This window comes from Chiloscyllium punctatum, chromosome 37, assembly GCF_047496795.1.
Source record: "Chiloscyllium punctatum isolate Juve2018m chromosome 37, sChiPun1.3, whole genome shotgun sequence".
NCBI classification, from domain to species: Eukaryota; Metazoa; Chordata; class Chondrichthyes; order Orectolobiformes; family Hemiscylliidae; genus Chiloscyllium; species Chiloscyllium punctatum.
Genome location: NC_092775.1, coordinates 38,136,576 through 38,153,721, shown reverse-complemented (window position 1 = coordinate 38,153,721; position 17,146 = coordinate 38,136,576). Strand labels below are relative to the sequence as shown.

At 41.0% G+C, this 17,146-nt stretch overlaps 1 protein-coding gene across 2 annotated transcripts in view; it reads right to left on the bottom strand.

Annotated features, from left to right (window-relative positions):
- jph2 (junctophilin 2) overlaps positions 1 to 16,484 on the bottom strand; it is a 110,704-nt gene extending 94,220 nt beyond the window's left edge. Inside the window, exons 1-3 of one of the 2 annotated variants that reach the window (XM_072556610.1) lie at positions 16,233 to 16,484; positions 15,018 to 15,455; positions 3,994 to 4,807 (exon numbers count right to left, since the gene is read on the bottom strand). In XM_072556610.1, the coding sequence (XP_072412711.1) occupies positions 3,994 to 4,807; positions 15,018 to 15,396 (1,193 nt within the window). In that variant the 5' untranslated portion in view covers positions 15,397 to 15,455; positions 16,233 to 16,484. Of the gene's footprint in view, positions 1 to 3,993; positions 4,808 to 15,017; positions 15,512 to 16,232 lie in introns of those variants that run through there. The other variant, XM_072556609.1, reaches the window with a different exon arrangement.
- Between the last annotated feature and the right edge of the window lie 662 nt (positions 16,485 to 17,146).

The window sequence follows — 17,146 nt, the reverse complement described above, 5'->3', positions numbered from 1 at the left end:
ACATTTCCACCACATCCTTCCCTGACAGCCTATGCTCCCAACGTATGCTCCTCAAATCCTGTCTTACAGCATCGTAATTTCCCTTCCCCCAATTGTAAAAACTTCCTTGTTGTGCGCACCTATCTCTCTCCATAACCAAGGTGAAAGTCACAGAATTGTGGTCGCCATCACCAAAATGTTCACCCACTAACAAGCCCGCCACTTGTCCCGGTTCATTACCGAGTACCAAATCCAATATGGCCTCCCCTCTGGTTGGACAATCTACATACTGCGTTAGAAAAGCTTCCTGGACACACTGCACAAACACCGCCCCATCCAATCTACTTGATCTAAAGAGCTTCCAATCAATATTTGGGAAGTTGAAGTCGCCCATGACTACGACCCTGTGGCTTCTGCACCTTTCCAAAATCTGTTTCCCAATCTGTTTCTCCACATCTCTGCTGCTATTGGGGGGCCTATAATAAACACCCAACAAGGTGACTGCACCTTTCCTATTTCTGACTTCAGCCCATACTACCTCCAGAGGCAGATCCCCCTCAAACTTCCTTTCTGCAGCTGTTATACCATTTCTAATTAGCAATGCCACCTCCCCCTCCTTTTTTACCACCCTCCCTAATCTTACTGAAACATCTGTAACCAGGAACCTCCAACAGCCATTCCTGTCCCTCATCTATCCATGTTTCCGTGATGGCCACAACATCGTAGTCCCAGGTACCGATCCACGCCTTAAGTTCACCCACCTTATTTCTGATACTCCTTGCGTTGAAGTATACGCACTTGAGCCCATCTCTGTGTCCGCAAGTAGTCCCTGTCAGTGCTACCTTCTCCACAGCCTCCCTACAGTCTTGGACATCCTGACACACAGCTAGCTTACTTGCTGGACTACAAGTCCGGATCCCATCCCCCTGCCAAATTAGTTTAAACCCCCCCGAAGAGTGCTAGCAAACCTACCCCCCAGGATATTGGTGCCCTTCTGGTTCAGGTGCAACCCGTCCTGTTTATACAGGTCCCACCTTCCCCAGAATGCAGTCCAATTGTCCAAATATCTGAAGCCCTCCCTCCTACACCATCCTTGCAGCCACGTGTTCAACTGCACTCTCTCCCTATTCTTTGCCTCTCTGTCACGTGGCACCGGCAACAACCCAGAGATGACGACTCTGTCTGTCCTAGCTTTTAGCTTCCAGCCTAACTCCTTGAGCTCTTGAATGACCTCCCCACCCCTCTTCCTACCCATGTCGTTGGTGCCAATGTGTACCACGACTTCTGGCTGCACACCCTCCCCCTTAAGGATTCTGAAGACACGGTCTGAGACGTCTCGGACCCTAGCACCCGGGAGGCAACAAACCATCCGAGAGTCTCGCCCATGTCCACAGAACCGCCTGTCCGTCCCTCGAACTAGAGAGTCCCCTATAACTAGCGCTCTCCTCTTCTCCCCCTTTCCCTTCTGAATCTCAGAGCCACAGACCCCTTCACTGCAGCTTACACCTGCAAGGCTGTCCCCCCCAAAAGTTTCCAAAGCTGCATACTTATTTTTTAGGGGAACGACCACAGGGGAACCCTGCACTGCCTGCTTCTTCCCCTTCCCACCTCTAACTGTTACCCAGCTACCTCTGTTCTCCGGCGTAACTATGTCCCTGTAGCTTCTATCGATCACCCTCTCAGCCTCTCGAATAATCCTCAGCTCATCCAGCTCCAGTTCCAGTTCCCTAACTCGTTCGTTGAGGATCAGGATCTGACTGCATTTCCTGCACACGAAGTCGGCAGGAGTATCGGTGGTCACCCCTACCTCAAACATCCTGCAGGAGGAACATTCCACCGCCTGCGCTGCCATGACTGTACACTTAGCTGTAGTCTCCCGGGTTCGTTTTTCCTCGGCCGCTGCTCCCACTCAAAAAAAAAACTCTGTTTCTCTCTCCACAGCTGCTTGCCGACCTGCTGAGTTTATCAAGCATTCTGTGTTTGTTGCAGTAACTATACAATTTTCTCCAGTGATTTTTTAAAATGCATTTTTAAGTATATTCTCAATCATTAAAAGGTAATCTATTTTGAAGAGAAATGAAGGAAACATATAACTAATTCATATATTCAAATAGTTGTTTCTCATTGTCAATATTGTTCATTAAATGAACAATTCCTACAGATACTTAATTCTATGTTATTGCCAATATCATCTCTAAATGTTTGAGGATAAATGTGCTTCCCTTAATTTGGTAACTTTAAGTGTCTATGTAATTTTTACTAACGAACTAGGGTAGCTGCTATAAAGTTTTAACACAAATCGCACAAAATCATACTAAATCTTTAAAAGATTTATACATTTTAGAGAAAAGATACTGACCAAGCATCACTTACGAGGGCCAATTTTATGAAAACACATTCTCAGCTGAAAGCCTCAGCTGCTATCATGTTTTGAAATTTCTAACATGTTTTTTCTTCAATTGAAGAAAAGAAGGAACGGTTTCCATAAAAGAAAGCCAAATATCAAACAGCATTCCAGTGATAATCAATGTCTTTATAATTATGTGACACCTGGCCTTTGACTATTACTGGATACTGCTATTTTGTGTTCCTATTCTGTATTCAACACTAAAGGAATTGAAACAGATATACTGGCAAAACCCATTCTTGGAAACTTTCTCTCACGTAACCTGTGAACCGTGCACTCAGAAAAGACTTTTTAAATGATCTGCTTAGTCAGAAAATTTAATTGAACCAGAAATGTTTTGGAAATGGAATGGAAATTTTAATTCAAACTTTTAACATGCTAAAATTCCTAATGGAAGCCCCACCCCCAAACACCCAATCAAAATCACACTGTTTGAAAATATCCTCAGTGATGATGTTATGACCACTTACCGTTCCTAAACCTTGGCATCACCATAGTTGGCTTGTCAAGTATAATTTATTTCAGTTGCATTTTATAGCATTGTGGACTCAACCTTATTCAGCATGGAAACAGACCCATTAGTCCAACTCAGCCATGCCGATCAGATACCCTAAATAAATCTAATCCCATTTGCCAGCATTTGGCCCATATCCCTTTAAACTCTTTCTATTCATAGACCCATCCAGATGCCTTTAAAATGTTGTAATTGTACCAGCTTCCACCACTTCCTCTGGCAGTTCATTCCATACACGCAGTACCTTCTGCATGAAAACATTGCCCCTTAGTTCCTTTCAAACTCTTTTCCCTCTCACCATAAACCTATGCCCTCTAGTTCTGGACTCCCCCATCCTGGGAAAAAGACCTTGTCTATTTACCCTGTCCATGACCCTCATGATTTTCTAAACCTCCAAAAGGTCACCCTCAGCTTCTAACACTGCAGGGACAACAGCCCCAGCCTATTCACCTCTACCTATAGTTCACACCCTCCAATCCTGGCAACACCCTTGTAAATCTTTTACTGAACCCATTTACGTTTTGCAACATCCTTCCTAAAGCAGAGAGATCAGAATTGCATTCAGTATTCCCAAAGTGGCCTAACCAATGTCCTGCACAGCTGCAACATGACCTCCTAACTCATATACTCAATGCACTGACCAATAAAGGCCAGCATACCAAATGCCTTCTTCATTATCTTATCTACCTGTGACTTCACTTTCAAAGAACTACAAACCTGCACTCCACGGTCACTTTGTTCAACAACACTCCAAGGTCCTTACTATACTTTTGTCAATGTTCAGTAATCCAACTCTCCCTCCCCAATGTCAGAATCTGAGCAATAGAGGGTAGATACTCCTCTTGGCCAATGGCATAAAACAGGTAAGACTGAATTATCAAAATTCTGAAGAAGAGTCGTACTGGACTCGAAAACTTAACTCTGTTTTCTCTCCATGGATGCTGCCAGTCCTGCAGATGTTTGCCAGCACTTTCTGTTTTCATTTCTAAATTATTAGACACTACTTGTAATGAGCAATTAAGTCAATACCACCCATTTTGTGCCATGAGTCCAAGTTATATCCATAAATTCTAGATGTTTCAGAGCTGCTTACCTGGACAAGGCAATCTCTGATTTCTGCCGAGCAATAGCTGCTGCCCTTTGCGCCCCCTCCATGCTTCTTTCCACCTTCTCTCTCAGCTTGTTGGTCCTCAGTGGTATCAGGTGCTTCTTCTTGCCCTTGACCAGCACATTGTTCTTGTACTTGCCCTCTTCCTTGTTGCCATCTGGGAAGGTTGTGCAGCCATAGCCATGCCTTAGATTGTCATGCCACTCACCCTCGTACTTGAGGCCACTTGACCTCTCACTGACCCCATATCCCGAGCGCTTGTCATTCTTCCACTCGCCCATGTAGCTCTCAGTCGTGGTGGCATCAATGTCGGACTCGACAGGTGGGAAGTCATCACCACCTTCGCCCAGGCTGACAGTCGAATTGGCATCACTGGCAGCTGAGCTGAGTCCGGCATCACTCCTGAGAAAGCTGATTTTGCTCCTCTGACTGGACAGGGAGCTCTTGGACTCGCTCTTCCTCAGCTTGCCGAGCAGTGAGCTCCGCCGGAACAGACCCTTCTTCTTAGGTTTTTGCTCAGCATCACCAGCACTCTGGAGGCTCAGGGCGAACCCTCCACGGCTCGGTCCGATGGTGGAGGCAGAGGCAGAGGCTGAGGCAGCAGCAGAAGGGGTGGCCAAATTCAGAGAGTCAGCTGGTGGCTCGAGTTGCAGCACAGCTCCATTACTGTGCTCACTACGAAGGGAGGTGAGCGAGGTCCTCAATGGCGAGCGGATCATGGTGGCCATACCATAGGGAACACTTTGGCGCACTCCATAGCCATGTCGCATTCCCCCTGTAAATTGGCCTTGGTATGTACCTAGAAACATAACCAGAAAATAAACATCCATTAATAATCCCAAACAATTATCACCAGACTAGTATAAATTATCTGAATAGACAGCTGTGGTTGAGGCTGATGTCTGGTTGTTGCTAATTGTGAATCCTCACAGTTAACACTTCTAAAATAGTTCACTAGCTGTAGAATTTTGTAGTGTAACCTGAGAAAATAAATGGCACTATATAAATGCAAGTTCTTTATGTAACTCAATACAAAGTTAGGTTCTAAAATAAAGACATGATCCAAAATAAGATCTTTGATTAACCACAATTAAAGTGTGTTATCACAGTACTGGTCTCCACGTAGGATATGGAAGCATTGAAGATGATACATACCAAAGATTTATATGGAGAAACCAAAACTGAGAGGTTACAATAATCAGTAAATACTGAAGGCTCGGGCTTATGATATCTAGCAAAGAGGGGGCTTACATAAAACATATATCTAGAATATAAAAGGGTCTGATATGCTTGACATACATACAATGTTTCTGATTATGAGTCGAAGTGGTATATGCCTATGAATCAAAGTAGGGAATTCAGAGGAAAAACCTTACATAAAGAGAGTGGTAAGAACACATTACCACATATAGACAAACACTTATGTGCAAGGGCAAGCTAGATAACTACATGAGAAAGAAAAGAACAGAAGGATATACTGATAGGGTAAAAGGAAGCAAGATGATGTAATGATTGTGCAAAGTATAGACTAAAAGATGTGGATGCTAGATGCTGGAGATCTAAAACAAACCATTCTGAGGAAGGGCTCAAAATGTTAACTGTTTTCTCTCCTCATGTGCTGCCAGACCTGCTGAGTTTCTGTTTTTGTTTGCTGAAGCATTGACTCGTGGGGCTTAATTGCCTGTTTCTCAGTACCATAAATCATATGGCCCAATTTCACAGCACTAACAGCAGATCTCAAAGAAAGTTGCCAGCATAGATTTCTCCTTTGCTAACATTTAAATCAGGCACCAAGGGGATCTCCAGAGGTACAACACTAAGGATGTCATTCAATCATATTTAAGAATTTTAACGGATAGAAAACCACAGAAATGAATACACTCTTATCATTCAGGTACAAATATTTAGTAAAGAAAAGCTGATGCTAACTTGATTAAAAAGTGTTTTAAAAAGTTATATGAGATTGCTATAGGATGAAGAAGATGAATAACTCAGAGAAGGCATTGGAACATTGATAAGTCTTGTCAATGTTAATAGTTACAAGCCTATTATCACATGTCAACATAAATGTAAAATCAGCATTACCATTTCAAAACACAAATAGAAGAGGTACAAAACTTTGTATGGGACCCAAATCCAAAAATGCAAATGAGAATAATAACTGAAAAAACTAGAAATACACTAGTCTGTCACAAGGCAACATGATCACCTTATGTCAGTAAAAGAGGCAAATCTTCTGCTTTTTATTATACCCTCTTTGTTACTCCTGAACTTGGTAGCTCTTCTAAAGGTAAGCACATAGACATCACCAATTTTTACATCATTGAAAACTGATATGCACGGGCTGGCCCTCTCTCCACCCAAAGTTTAGGTTGCAGGCAATCACATCAGGTAGGAGAAAGATTAGATGAGTTACCATTTAATTTCGACTGGCATTCACAAAGGTAAAATCAAGGCCAATGAATCATTTGCTTAGTCCAAAGTGTTAGTTGTCCCGACAGTACCTGATACAAACACTATAATGTTTCCAATACTGTAGTCAATTTGACAAAAGGCTGTGATTTCTTATAGACTTCAACAAGTCAGCTTTTAGACCTAAATGCTATTTAAAAAAGAAAACAAGATCAATGTACTTTTGGATTGAAGTTCATTTAAATGATGAGCTTAATTAAAAAGCCTGTTTGCCTTGGCAAATGCCGGAAAAGTTACACCAACTGCAAAAGTGAAATAAGTTGCAAAATTTCAAAACACAATGATGATTCTAAAACTGTCAACTTAAGAACAGGAACAAAGGAGATCCTGATGATTGGCTGATATATCTCTTTGTCATGAGAATGAATACTTAATTAATAAAAGATCATGTGACAGACTTCAGGGCGGCAAAATGCCCAAACAATTGGATGTCCTTGACATTTACCCACAAACGTTTAAGATATTAATCATGCAATAGGTGGTGATTCCATTAAGCACAAAACAAATTTTTGAAACCTACACATGGCACACATATATGTTTGGATTAAAAGACTGAGCTGAAGATCTGTCTGTAGCTCCCTAACAATGTCATGCTACAGTCAACCAATAAGATTTATGAAGAGCAGCAATATCGAGAGAAAGTTCTGGTTTTCATGCAATGACATTAGTAAGGCTGAATAGTCACCGAGGTAGAATTTTTTTCTTACCCAGCTATGAAAAACAAGCTGCACTGGAATCAAGGGAATTGCCCAGCAAGTGAGTACTATAACCAATGTTGATAATATTTGAACATTTTACCCCACTGCTCAAGACCAATCTTTATCCTTCTTCCTTTTTTTGAAAAATTTAGGTGGTGAACACATCCTAAGCATGTTTGGCACAGCATAATGCAATGCCAGTACCCTGAGCTATCCTTTCTGTACAATTTTTAAAAATGGAAAACTCCTCAAAGCATTTTAAAACTGTACTTTGCAGCAGATTTATTTTGATCATAAAATCATTACTAAAATTCCCAAAATACTGCATTGTTATTTCAGTTTATTATTTTCACAGTTTTTATTTTTTAATATAAACTGGATAGTAAAAGTATCAGAAGTAACTTAAAATGCAATATACCAAGAATGTATAGGTGACTGAAAGTGAGGAAGAATTTGCATTTCCGCAGCATCTTTAATTATCTCAGGATGTCCTAAAGTGTTTTACAACTTAAGTAATTCTTGATTTACCATAGAAACATAGTAAAACATAGAAAATAGAAGCAGAAGTAGGCTATATAGCTGTTCAAAACTGCACTGCCATTCATTATACTGTAATCATGGCTAATCATTTAACTCAAATCTGTTCTTATTTTTACACCATATCCTTTGATCTCTTTAACCCCAAATGTAATATCTATCTTTTTCTTGAAATCCCACAACTTTTGGTCTCAACTGCTATCTGTGTTAGTGAACTCCACAGGCTCACCACTCTCTGGGTGAAGACATTTCGCTTCATCTCAGTCCTGAATGCTTAACCTCATATTCTTGGACTATAACCCCTGGTTCTAGACTTGCTCCATCATTAGGAACATCCTTCCTCCATCTACCCTCTCTAGTCCCATTTAATTTTATAGGTTTCTCCAAGATTCCCTCCTCATCCTTCTGAACTCTAGCAAATATAATCCTAACCAATTCAACCCCTTCTCTTACATCTGTGCTGCCATCCCAGGAATCAGTGCAGTAATCCTTCAATGTTTTCCCTCTGATATCAAAAACCTGCTTCCTCCAATAAGAACACCAAAACTGCACACAATGTTCTGGGTGTAGTCTCACTAAGACCCTGGTTAATTGCAGCAATCCCCACTCCTGTACTCAATTCTCTCACTGCAAAGGCCAACATACCATTTACCTTCATGATCTCCTGCTGCATCTGCATGCTTACCCTCAGTGACTTGTGAACATGGACACCCACGTCTTATAGCATATTCCCCATTCTCAATTTATAGCAAGATAATAATCAACCTTCCTGTATTTGCTTCCAAAATAGAAAACCTCACAATCACATTATATTGCATCAGTCCACTCACTCAATTGTCTAAATCACACCAAAGGATCTCTGCATCCTCTTCACAGCTCACCCTCCCACCCAATTTTACATTAATACAATTTGTCCAAAATTGCAGGTCATGATTTAGATGAGAGAACTAAATGTATATTGTGAATAGTTGTAGTCCTAGTACTGATACCTGCAGTACACCACAAATCACTACTGCTATCCAGCAAAAGATATGTTAATTCCTGCTCTTTGTTTCCTGTCTACTAACCAATTTTCTATCCAGCTCATCTCATTGTCACCAAGCCCATGTGCTTTATTTTTATATACTCATCTCTTATGTGCAGCTTTGTCAAAAGCCTTCTGCAATGCAAATTTGCTCACAAGCTCCCACAAACAGCAATAACAATAACCAGATAATCAAAGTTTGTCAGAAGATTTGTAGCTCGGGTGCTCGTTGTTGTGGTTCTGTTTGCTGAGCTGGGAACTTGTGTTGCAGACGTTTCATCCCCTGTCTAGGTGACATCCTCAGTGCTTGGGAGCCTACTGTGAAGCGCTTCTGTGATGTTTCCTCCGGCATTTAAAGTGATTTGTATCTGCCGCTTCCGGTTGCCAGCTGTCCACTGCAGTGGCCGGTATATTGGGTCCAGGTCGATGTGCTTATTGATTGAATCTGTGGATGAATGCCATGCCTCTAGGAAATCCCTGGCTATTCTCTGTTTGGCTTGTCCTATAAAAGTAGTGTTGTCCCAGTCGAATTCATGTTGCTTGTCATCTGAGTGTGTGGCTACTAAGGATAGCTGGACATGTCGTTTCGTGGTTAGTTGGTGTTCATGGATGCGGATCGTTAGCTGTCTTCCTGTTTGTCCTATGTAGTTTTGTGCAGTCCTTGCATGGGATTTTGTAACTAGTGTACAAAATCCCATGCAAGGACTGCACAAAACAACACAACATCGGCAAGAAGTACTTTAGTCACTGTTAAGTCCCTAAATTAGTTAATACATTATTCATTGTGGCTTTCAGCTTATGAATTTTCAGGACACAGATTTTTTAACTCTGGCAAAATGAAAATGTAGGTATTATATTGTTTGGGAATTAGACAGCCTTAGGTAATCCACACTCATCTTTACCAATAGCTGTACACTGACTTCAGAATGCCATACAGTATATATGACTTACAGATCGATCTATGGAGAGGTTTTTAATCTTGTTAAAATATATGTGAATAATTTTTAGGAAATATATTGTATATACTGCAGTGTAATTTTGCAGCTAGGATTTGATGCAGTGTGGGTTGCTTGTTACTATGGGAACCAGGCAGCATCTCTGGCAACATCACTTTGGTACACATAGAATAGAAAGCAAGATGTTAAATTGTTTTCGAAGTTAGAATGCTTCATTAATTTAGACACAATTACACAGGGAAACTAATATACAATATGTTTTACATATTTTATAACAAGTATAACAGTAAAATATAGGGTATGTAGGTTAGTTTGATCTTCATAGGATAAAAGGTCAGCACAACATCGAGTGCCTAATAGCCTGTACTGTGCTGTACTGTTCTATGCTTTAGTAATAATATAATGCCAGATAATTAAATTGTTCCAATTAAAAAAATGTACAGCATGCAAAGAACAATACCACATGGGAACAGGCCCTTCTGCCCACCAAGCCTGCGCCGATTCCTACGCCTTATTTAGATTCACTACTTATTGCCCATATGCAGTTTCTACTCCACTGTTTGTCTCCCATTCATGTGTTTAGCAAGATACACTTTAAATGTTTCTAATGTTCCTGCTTTCACCACTTCCACTGGCAGTGTGATCCAGGCATCCACCACCCTCTGTGAAAAACTTTCCTGCACTTCTCCTCTAAAGTTTTCCCCTTTCACCTTGAACCTGTAGCCTCGTGTAGTTGACCTTTCCACCCTGAGAAAGGTCAATTACAAGGCTATCTACTTTATCTATGCCTCTATCAGGCTGCTCCTTAGCCTCGGTCTTTCCAGTGAAAACAATTGTGATTTATCCAACTTCTCCTCATGATTAAAACACTCCAGATCAGGCAACATCCTAGCAAACCTTCCCTGCATCCTTTCCAAAACATTCACATCCTTCTGGTAGAGATCTGTGAATCTGTGTACTCATTTAATATGTATTCATGAGTAATGATTCTTTTCCTCTGCAATAATTTCAATGGAAGAAATAGAGATCTTGCCACCAATTAGTTTAATCAAAACCTAATGCTGGATATTTTTATTCTGATTGAGATTAACAACAGTATAATAAATTTTCTGAATTTCTGCTATTTCTCCAATGTGAAAATTAATTGTGGACATGAACTCAATTGGTAGATTTTCAATTGAAGTGCTAATTTTGATAATGTTGACTGCTAATAATTAGATAGGAAAAAATTATTTGAGATAATTAGATCGGAATGTGTTTCATTTGGAGTCCTATAACACCTTTTTTTTCAGATTAGAATCCTTTTGAAAACTGATGATACTTGTTAATATGTTACTGGTTATTCATTAATTTTAAGAATGAATGTTCAATTTCCAAAACATTTATCCAATTATCCAAAACATAATTTTACTAAATCAATCATGCTTCAAATGGAGGAATCATTTGTAACATCAATCCAATTAAAGGTACTTATAAATATCCAGTTAAGGTTAAAAATTCTATCTTGGAATATAATTCTGATTTTCTGAAGAAATTAATTTTGCATTTCAATGTGTATGAGTATGTGTAAATGCATTACATTTTCCAAAAATGAAGCCTAGGTCAAAAAGAAGATTGAGATACAAGAGAAAATACCTATCATAATTTAAACAACAGGCTGCAAGTTGTTGCAAAAATATTCCTTCCTATTAAGTTAATAATTATACTGACAAGGCCCCAAGAAAGTCTGCAGAAAATATATAATTCAGTTGGTTGCAAATTACAGCAGCTACTGGATTGTTTGTCTTCTTGCAAGATCATATTGTTAAATAAACTTTTAGATATGTTTTGAGAATATGTTTTTATCTTCAAATAGGAAATAGAGTCAGTCAATACTTGCATTCCAGAGGTAGCGAAAGGAGATCCTTCAGGGATTGCAAGATTGAACAGCTGCTAATTTAGTACCTATTTTTAAAAAGGGAATCAGAGCCAGGTAATTACAGACAACTTACTTTAATATGAATGATTACATTTAGTGTGCATGGACTTCATAAAAGCCTTTGACACGGTACCATCTGGGAGATTAGTGGAGAAGGCTAATGGGGATTTAAATGATGGAAAGACAGCAAACTGGATTAAAAACTGTGAGAAGGGAGAAAAACAGACTAGTTCTTATCAGTTTTGTTTGTTATAGTTGGAAATGAGTAGTCATATCCCTGAAGTTCAAATTTGGGCCACATCTGCTCAATCTGTGTACAATGATTTGGATGTAGGCCAAGAGAAAGTTGAAATCTGCACATCACACCAAAATAGATTTGGTTGAGTCTTTAGAAGACAAAAGAAAACAGCAAAGGATTATTGATGAGTAAATGCGTAAAAGAAAAATTAGGTGGAATTCAATATTGTGTCTTGATTAAATGTGTCTTGAAAAAAATAAGTTGTGTTAAGTAAATTTTAAATGCAGGTATGTTTGATGCTTTGGACAAACGAAGATGCGTTGGAGTGCAATTTCACAGAAATTAAAAACGTCTCAGGTTTTGATTAGTATCTTTTAAAAAGCAATTCAGGTTCTTTGTTTTAAAATGAATTAGCAAAAGGGTCCTCGTTAGTAATATCCCAACTACTAAAAAGGTCTGTTCCACCTAACCTATTTTATCCATTCACTACTAGAGACATTCATCATACTTTATCTCAAGTGTCTGTACCTTTTCTTTACCACAAAGTGCAAAACTGTCCACAAAACTCCATAATTGTTTTAAGGTTTTGTATCATTCCCTCGTGGTTTTAATATTCTCAAGAACAATTTGCCGCCACAAATTAAATACTGGCACAATGGTTGGGCTGAATGGCTTGTATTCATGTTGCAACTGCATGAGTATGTATGGTTGCTAGAAGAAACATGGGGATCAAAACTTACTTCCTTAATATTTACACTTCTTTTTGAAAATGTCAGCCAGGTGTCTGATATTCCTCAGTTACATGCTAATGGCCAAATTATGTTACTGAAAGACTGACAGCCAAAGGTAGGGTTCCTCTTCTCCCAAAATGTTGTGCACACATGGTTTTGTTCGTAAGGACACGTCATTTCCTTAAATCTAAATTTGCAAAACCAAGAAGGACTTAATGTGTGCAACTGTACTATTGGGGCTTTAAACAATTGCAACTGCAGTTTATCAGAAATGTTTCCCTCTGCTTGTCATGCTAGCACTACCTGAACAATAGTGCATTGACTCACAGGGCTCTGAAGACAAATGTGATGAATGTCAGCTAGTGAAAAGCCTACCCCTCTGGGCTTCTCTTGAAAGGAAGATTGATTAGTGATCAACAGTACCCTGCGTGGAGTACTGTGGACCTGAGTCAGAGTCAGGTATTAGATTACCAAATCTGCTAAAAAGCATGGACTTAGTTCTTAATGTTCACCACTGACACAGAAACAGCACAGAAGCAGACCCTTCGGCCCAACTATGATCCCAAACTAAACTAATCTCATTTATCTGCGCTTGGCCTACATACCCCAACATTTCTTATTCATGTACTTATCTAAATGTCTTTTAACTGTTGCAACTGTACCCATATTCACCACTTTTCCTGGAGGTTCATTCCACACACAAACCATTCTGTATAAAAAAATCTGCCTCTCATGTCTTTTTTAAAATCTTTCTCCTCTCACCTTAAAGATATGACCCATTGTCTTGAAATACCCATCCCCAGGGAAAAGATACCTGCCATTATCTATATCTCTCACGATTTTATAAATTTCTATAAGCTCATCCCTCAACTTCCGATGCTCCAGCGGAAAAATGTCCCAGCATCTCCTTATAACTCATCTCTCCATCCTGGTACATCTCTTTTGAACACTCTCTAGCTTAATAATATCCTTCATCGAACAGGGCAACTAGAACTGAACACAGTACACCAGAAGAGGCCTCACTGATGTCCTCTACAACTTTAACATAATGTCCCAACCCCTATACTCAAAGATCTGAGCATTGAATGCAAGTGTGCTAAATGCTTTCTTCAATGCTTTCTGTGATTCAAACTTCAAAGAATTTTGTGCCTGAACCCCTATGTCTCTCTGTTCTGTGACACTACCAAATGCCCTACTTTTAATTGCATAAGTCCTGCCCTTGCTTGTTTTACCAAAATGCAATACTCGCATTTATCCAAACTTAATTCCATCTGACTGACCCTGTTCAGCCCACGGATTTCCTGGAACCATGCTGACCCCTGAGGAGACTCCAATTACCTCCACTCAAATTATGCTTGAAAAACTAAAAAATGTCAATGCTCCCAAAATGGCGATGGGACCCCAATGGGGTTGCAAGCTCTGACCAAGTGATAACAGCTACGCTCCCTCTGTAACATGCTTCTGCTCTCCAAGTTCTCACTGAGGGGCATTAACAATTATCAAGCCTCAAGATGAGAACATAATGGGAAAAGTTTGGGAAGCATAAGTGACGAGAAAAACATGACCTTCTGTGACCCATGTTTGCATGCACTAGTTCACACAGTAGAGATAGGAATTATTTCCCTTTAAACGACTGAGACCTATTTCCTCCACAAAGCTTCTGGATATATATTTTAAATCTGATAACTTCTGTTGCTTAACAATGCACTGTGCACACGTGTGTCGAGTCAAGTCACAAATCTTTTCCCACACACTAACCTTCTTGAAGACAGAAATTGTAAAATGAAAAATAAATCTTTAGTTCACATTCAGTTCTGTTACTCGTGGTACATGTTGATACAGTTACCATGACGACCGAGAGAGAAAAAAAATCACAAATATTGTCGAACTCGCGGCCAGGAAAAACGACGAAAAGCAAACAACTGGTTTTCCCAGGAAATAAACCACACGTTAAAAATAATATAGACGTTGAGTATGGTCCAAAGAATGACATTTAGGAAAATATAAATGTAATCCTTTGGAGTCTTTTGGCATAAATCTTTTAGAATCTTTTGATTTATGATCTTTTAGAGTCTTTTGATATCAAATGATCTTAGAGCCTTTTGATATAAAATGATATTTTAGAGTCTTTTGATATAAAATGATTTTTTTAAAGTCTTTTGGTATAAAATGTTTGTTTTACAGTCTTTTAGTAGAAAATGATTTTTCAGAGTCTTTTGGTATAAAATGATCTTTTACAGTCTTTTGGTATAAAACGATTGTTTACAGTCTTAGTAGAAAATGATTTTTCAGAGTCTTTTGATATAAAAGTGATATTTTAGAGTCTGTTGGCATAAACTTGATCTTTTAGAGGGTTTTTTTTTGGTGTAAGGTGAGTTGTGGTGTCTGTAGTTAAATCCTGATTAAACTGTTAACAAGGCGGTCCAGGGTCTTACCTCCATCCGCGTATTTCTCGGTGCCGTAACCGTCCTGGAGGCCGTTATTCCAGGTGCCCTCATACCTGGCGCCGCTGGCCTGGCTCTGCCTGAGCCCGTACCTGCCCTTGAAGCCGTGGGTCCACTCGCCCTTGTAGACCCAGCGGCCCTTGGTCTCCGAGCCCAGGCCGTGCCTCTTGCCCTGGGACCAGTAACCCTGGTAGGTGTTGCCGCTGGGCCAGGTGTAGACGCCGACCACCTCGAAGCCGTAGTTCCAGGAGCCCGCGTACTCGCCCTGGCCCTTGGGTCCGGTGCAGATGCCGTGGCCGTGAGCCTTGCCGCCTTCCCAGCCTCCGCAGTACGCCCCGCCATCGTCGAAGTCAAAGCGTCCTCCGCTCATGCATGAAACGGGGGGGTGGGGTGCCGCCCCCCGGGGGGGATCACAGGGAGAAAAAAATACTAAAAAATATAATTTAAGAAGCGCCCGGTGGTGGTGGTGGGTGGTGGGGGGTGGAGAGGAGAGGGAGGGGGGGGGGGGGTTGATGTGAATTTAAATGGAGCAGGAGGGAGGAACCGGTGATGGAGGATGAGGGAGGGATGGGGGGGGGGAATGGGTGTGGAGAAGGGGGTGGCACAGGGTGATCCCAACAGCAGGACACCCCCCCCCCCAACCCGGATCAGAGATCAGGGTCTGTTTCCCCCCCCCCCCCCCTCAGTATCAGAGCTCAGGGACTGTCCCCCCACCCCTCAGTATCAGAGCTCAGGGACTATCGCCCACACCCTCAGTATCAGAGCTCAGGGACTGTCCCCCCACCCCTCAGCATCAGAACTCAGAGACTGTCCCCCCCCCCCCAGTATCAGAGCTCAGAGACTGTCCCCCCTCAGTATCAGAGCTCAGAGACTGTGTTCCCCCCCCCCCTCCTCACCCCTCACCCCTGCCAGGCGTCAGTGCGGGAGCAGTCGGGGAGGGAGCTGTGCTTTCCCCCTTCCACACACACACATACACGGACAGAGAGAGAGACACACAGAGGGAGCCGGAATGTTATAACATACCTAACAAGGCTATCAGATCCCACTCAGCTCCAAAAATAAAACCCAATCAACAATCTCCGCAAACGCCTTTTCAAAAAAAAATCATTGCCCGTGTCCTGGGTTGGGGAAGGGGAAGGAGGGGGATGGTCTCAACTGATATTTCACACCGTGATCGCACAATGTAATAAACCAAAATCTATTTACTTCAAAAATACGTAGGACACAACCCGACATCTCCCTACATTTCATGCCTCTGCACAGTTCGGGGATTCATCCTGCAATTTTCTTATGTTTTAATATAAAAATGTCGATTCCCTCTTCTCGCTGATTAAGTGTCAACGATTTCTTCTCCGGCTCACCATAATTTTATTGGAGTACAACATTGTTGTTTCATCTTTCAACTGGCCTCCCAGAAACTTAGCAACAATTCAGTGCCTGACGGGAGTAGTCCGCACTGACAGTTCTCCTTCCGAGAAAGCTTTCCTGTAAAAATCCCCCATGTGTCTGTCACTGAAACCCTTTCCTCTTTAATTGGACATGGAATGAAGTGAGCCCTTGCTGTTCTGATGAGCTTTTATTGCTAAATCTGAGATGACTGTTTCAAAGGTTTATGGGCATCAACAGATGTCCTGAACCGTGGGTGGGAGGACACAGCAATTCCGTTCACCTCAGGTAACGCAGTGTGTCATAAAAAGGTGCAGACTGCTAAAGCTTCGAACATTTGAGTTAACTCACGCCCCCGTCAACATACAATAACCATTAACTACCGAAGCTGCATTTCTACTCTACTCACCCCTCTTTTCCAATATTAACTGTACCTTTTTCATTTTCAATAACATTCATTGCGCTTAAAATTTATTTGGTGCTGCAATTACCAGTTTTGCTTCAAATGTCTTTAACTGGTCTGCTTGGGTACACCAGTGAATGATTGGTTGTGTGGTGGAACTGAATTTTCCGGAAACTAGTAATATCCTGCATGTGAACCTCTGACGGGCAGATTCTTAGTTATACATGTAAACAGCAAGATTGATGAAGAGTTTACATCCTTGATGGTTTCCTTTCCCCCCGCATAGCAATGATTACAACGTTTTGTTCGTTTTAGCGGGTAGCTGTGAACA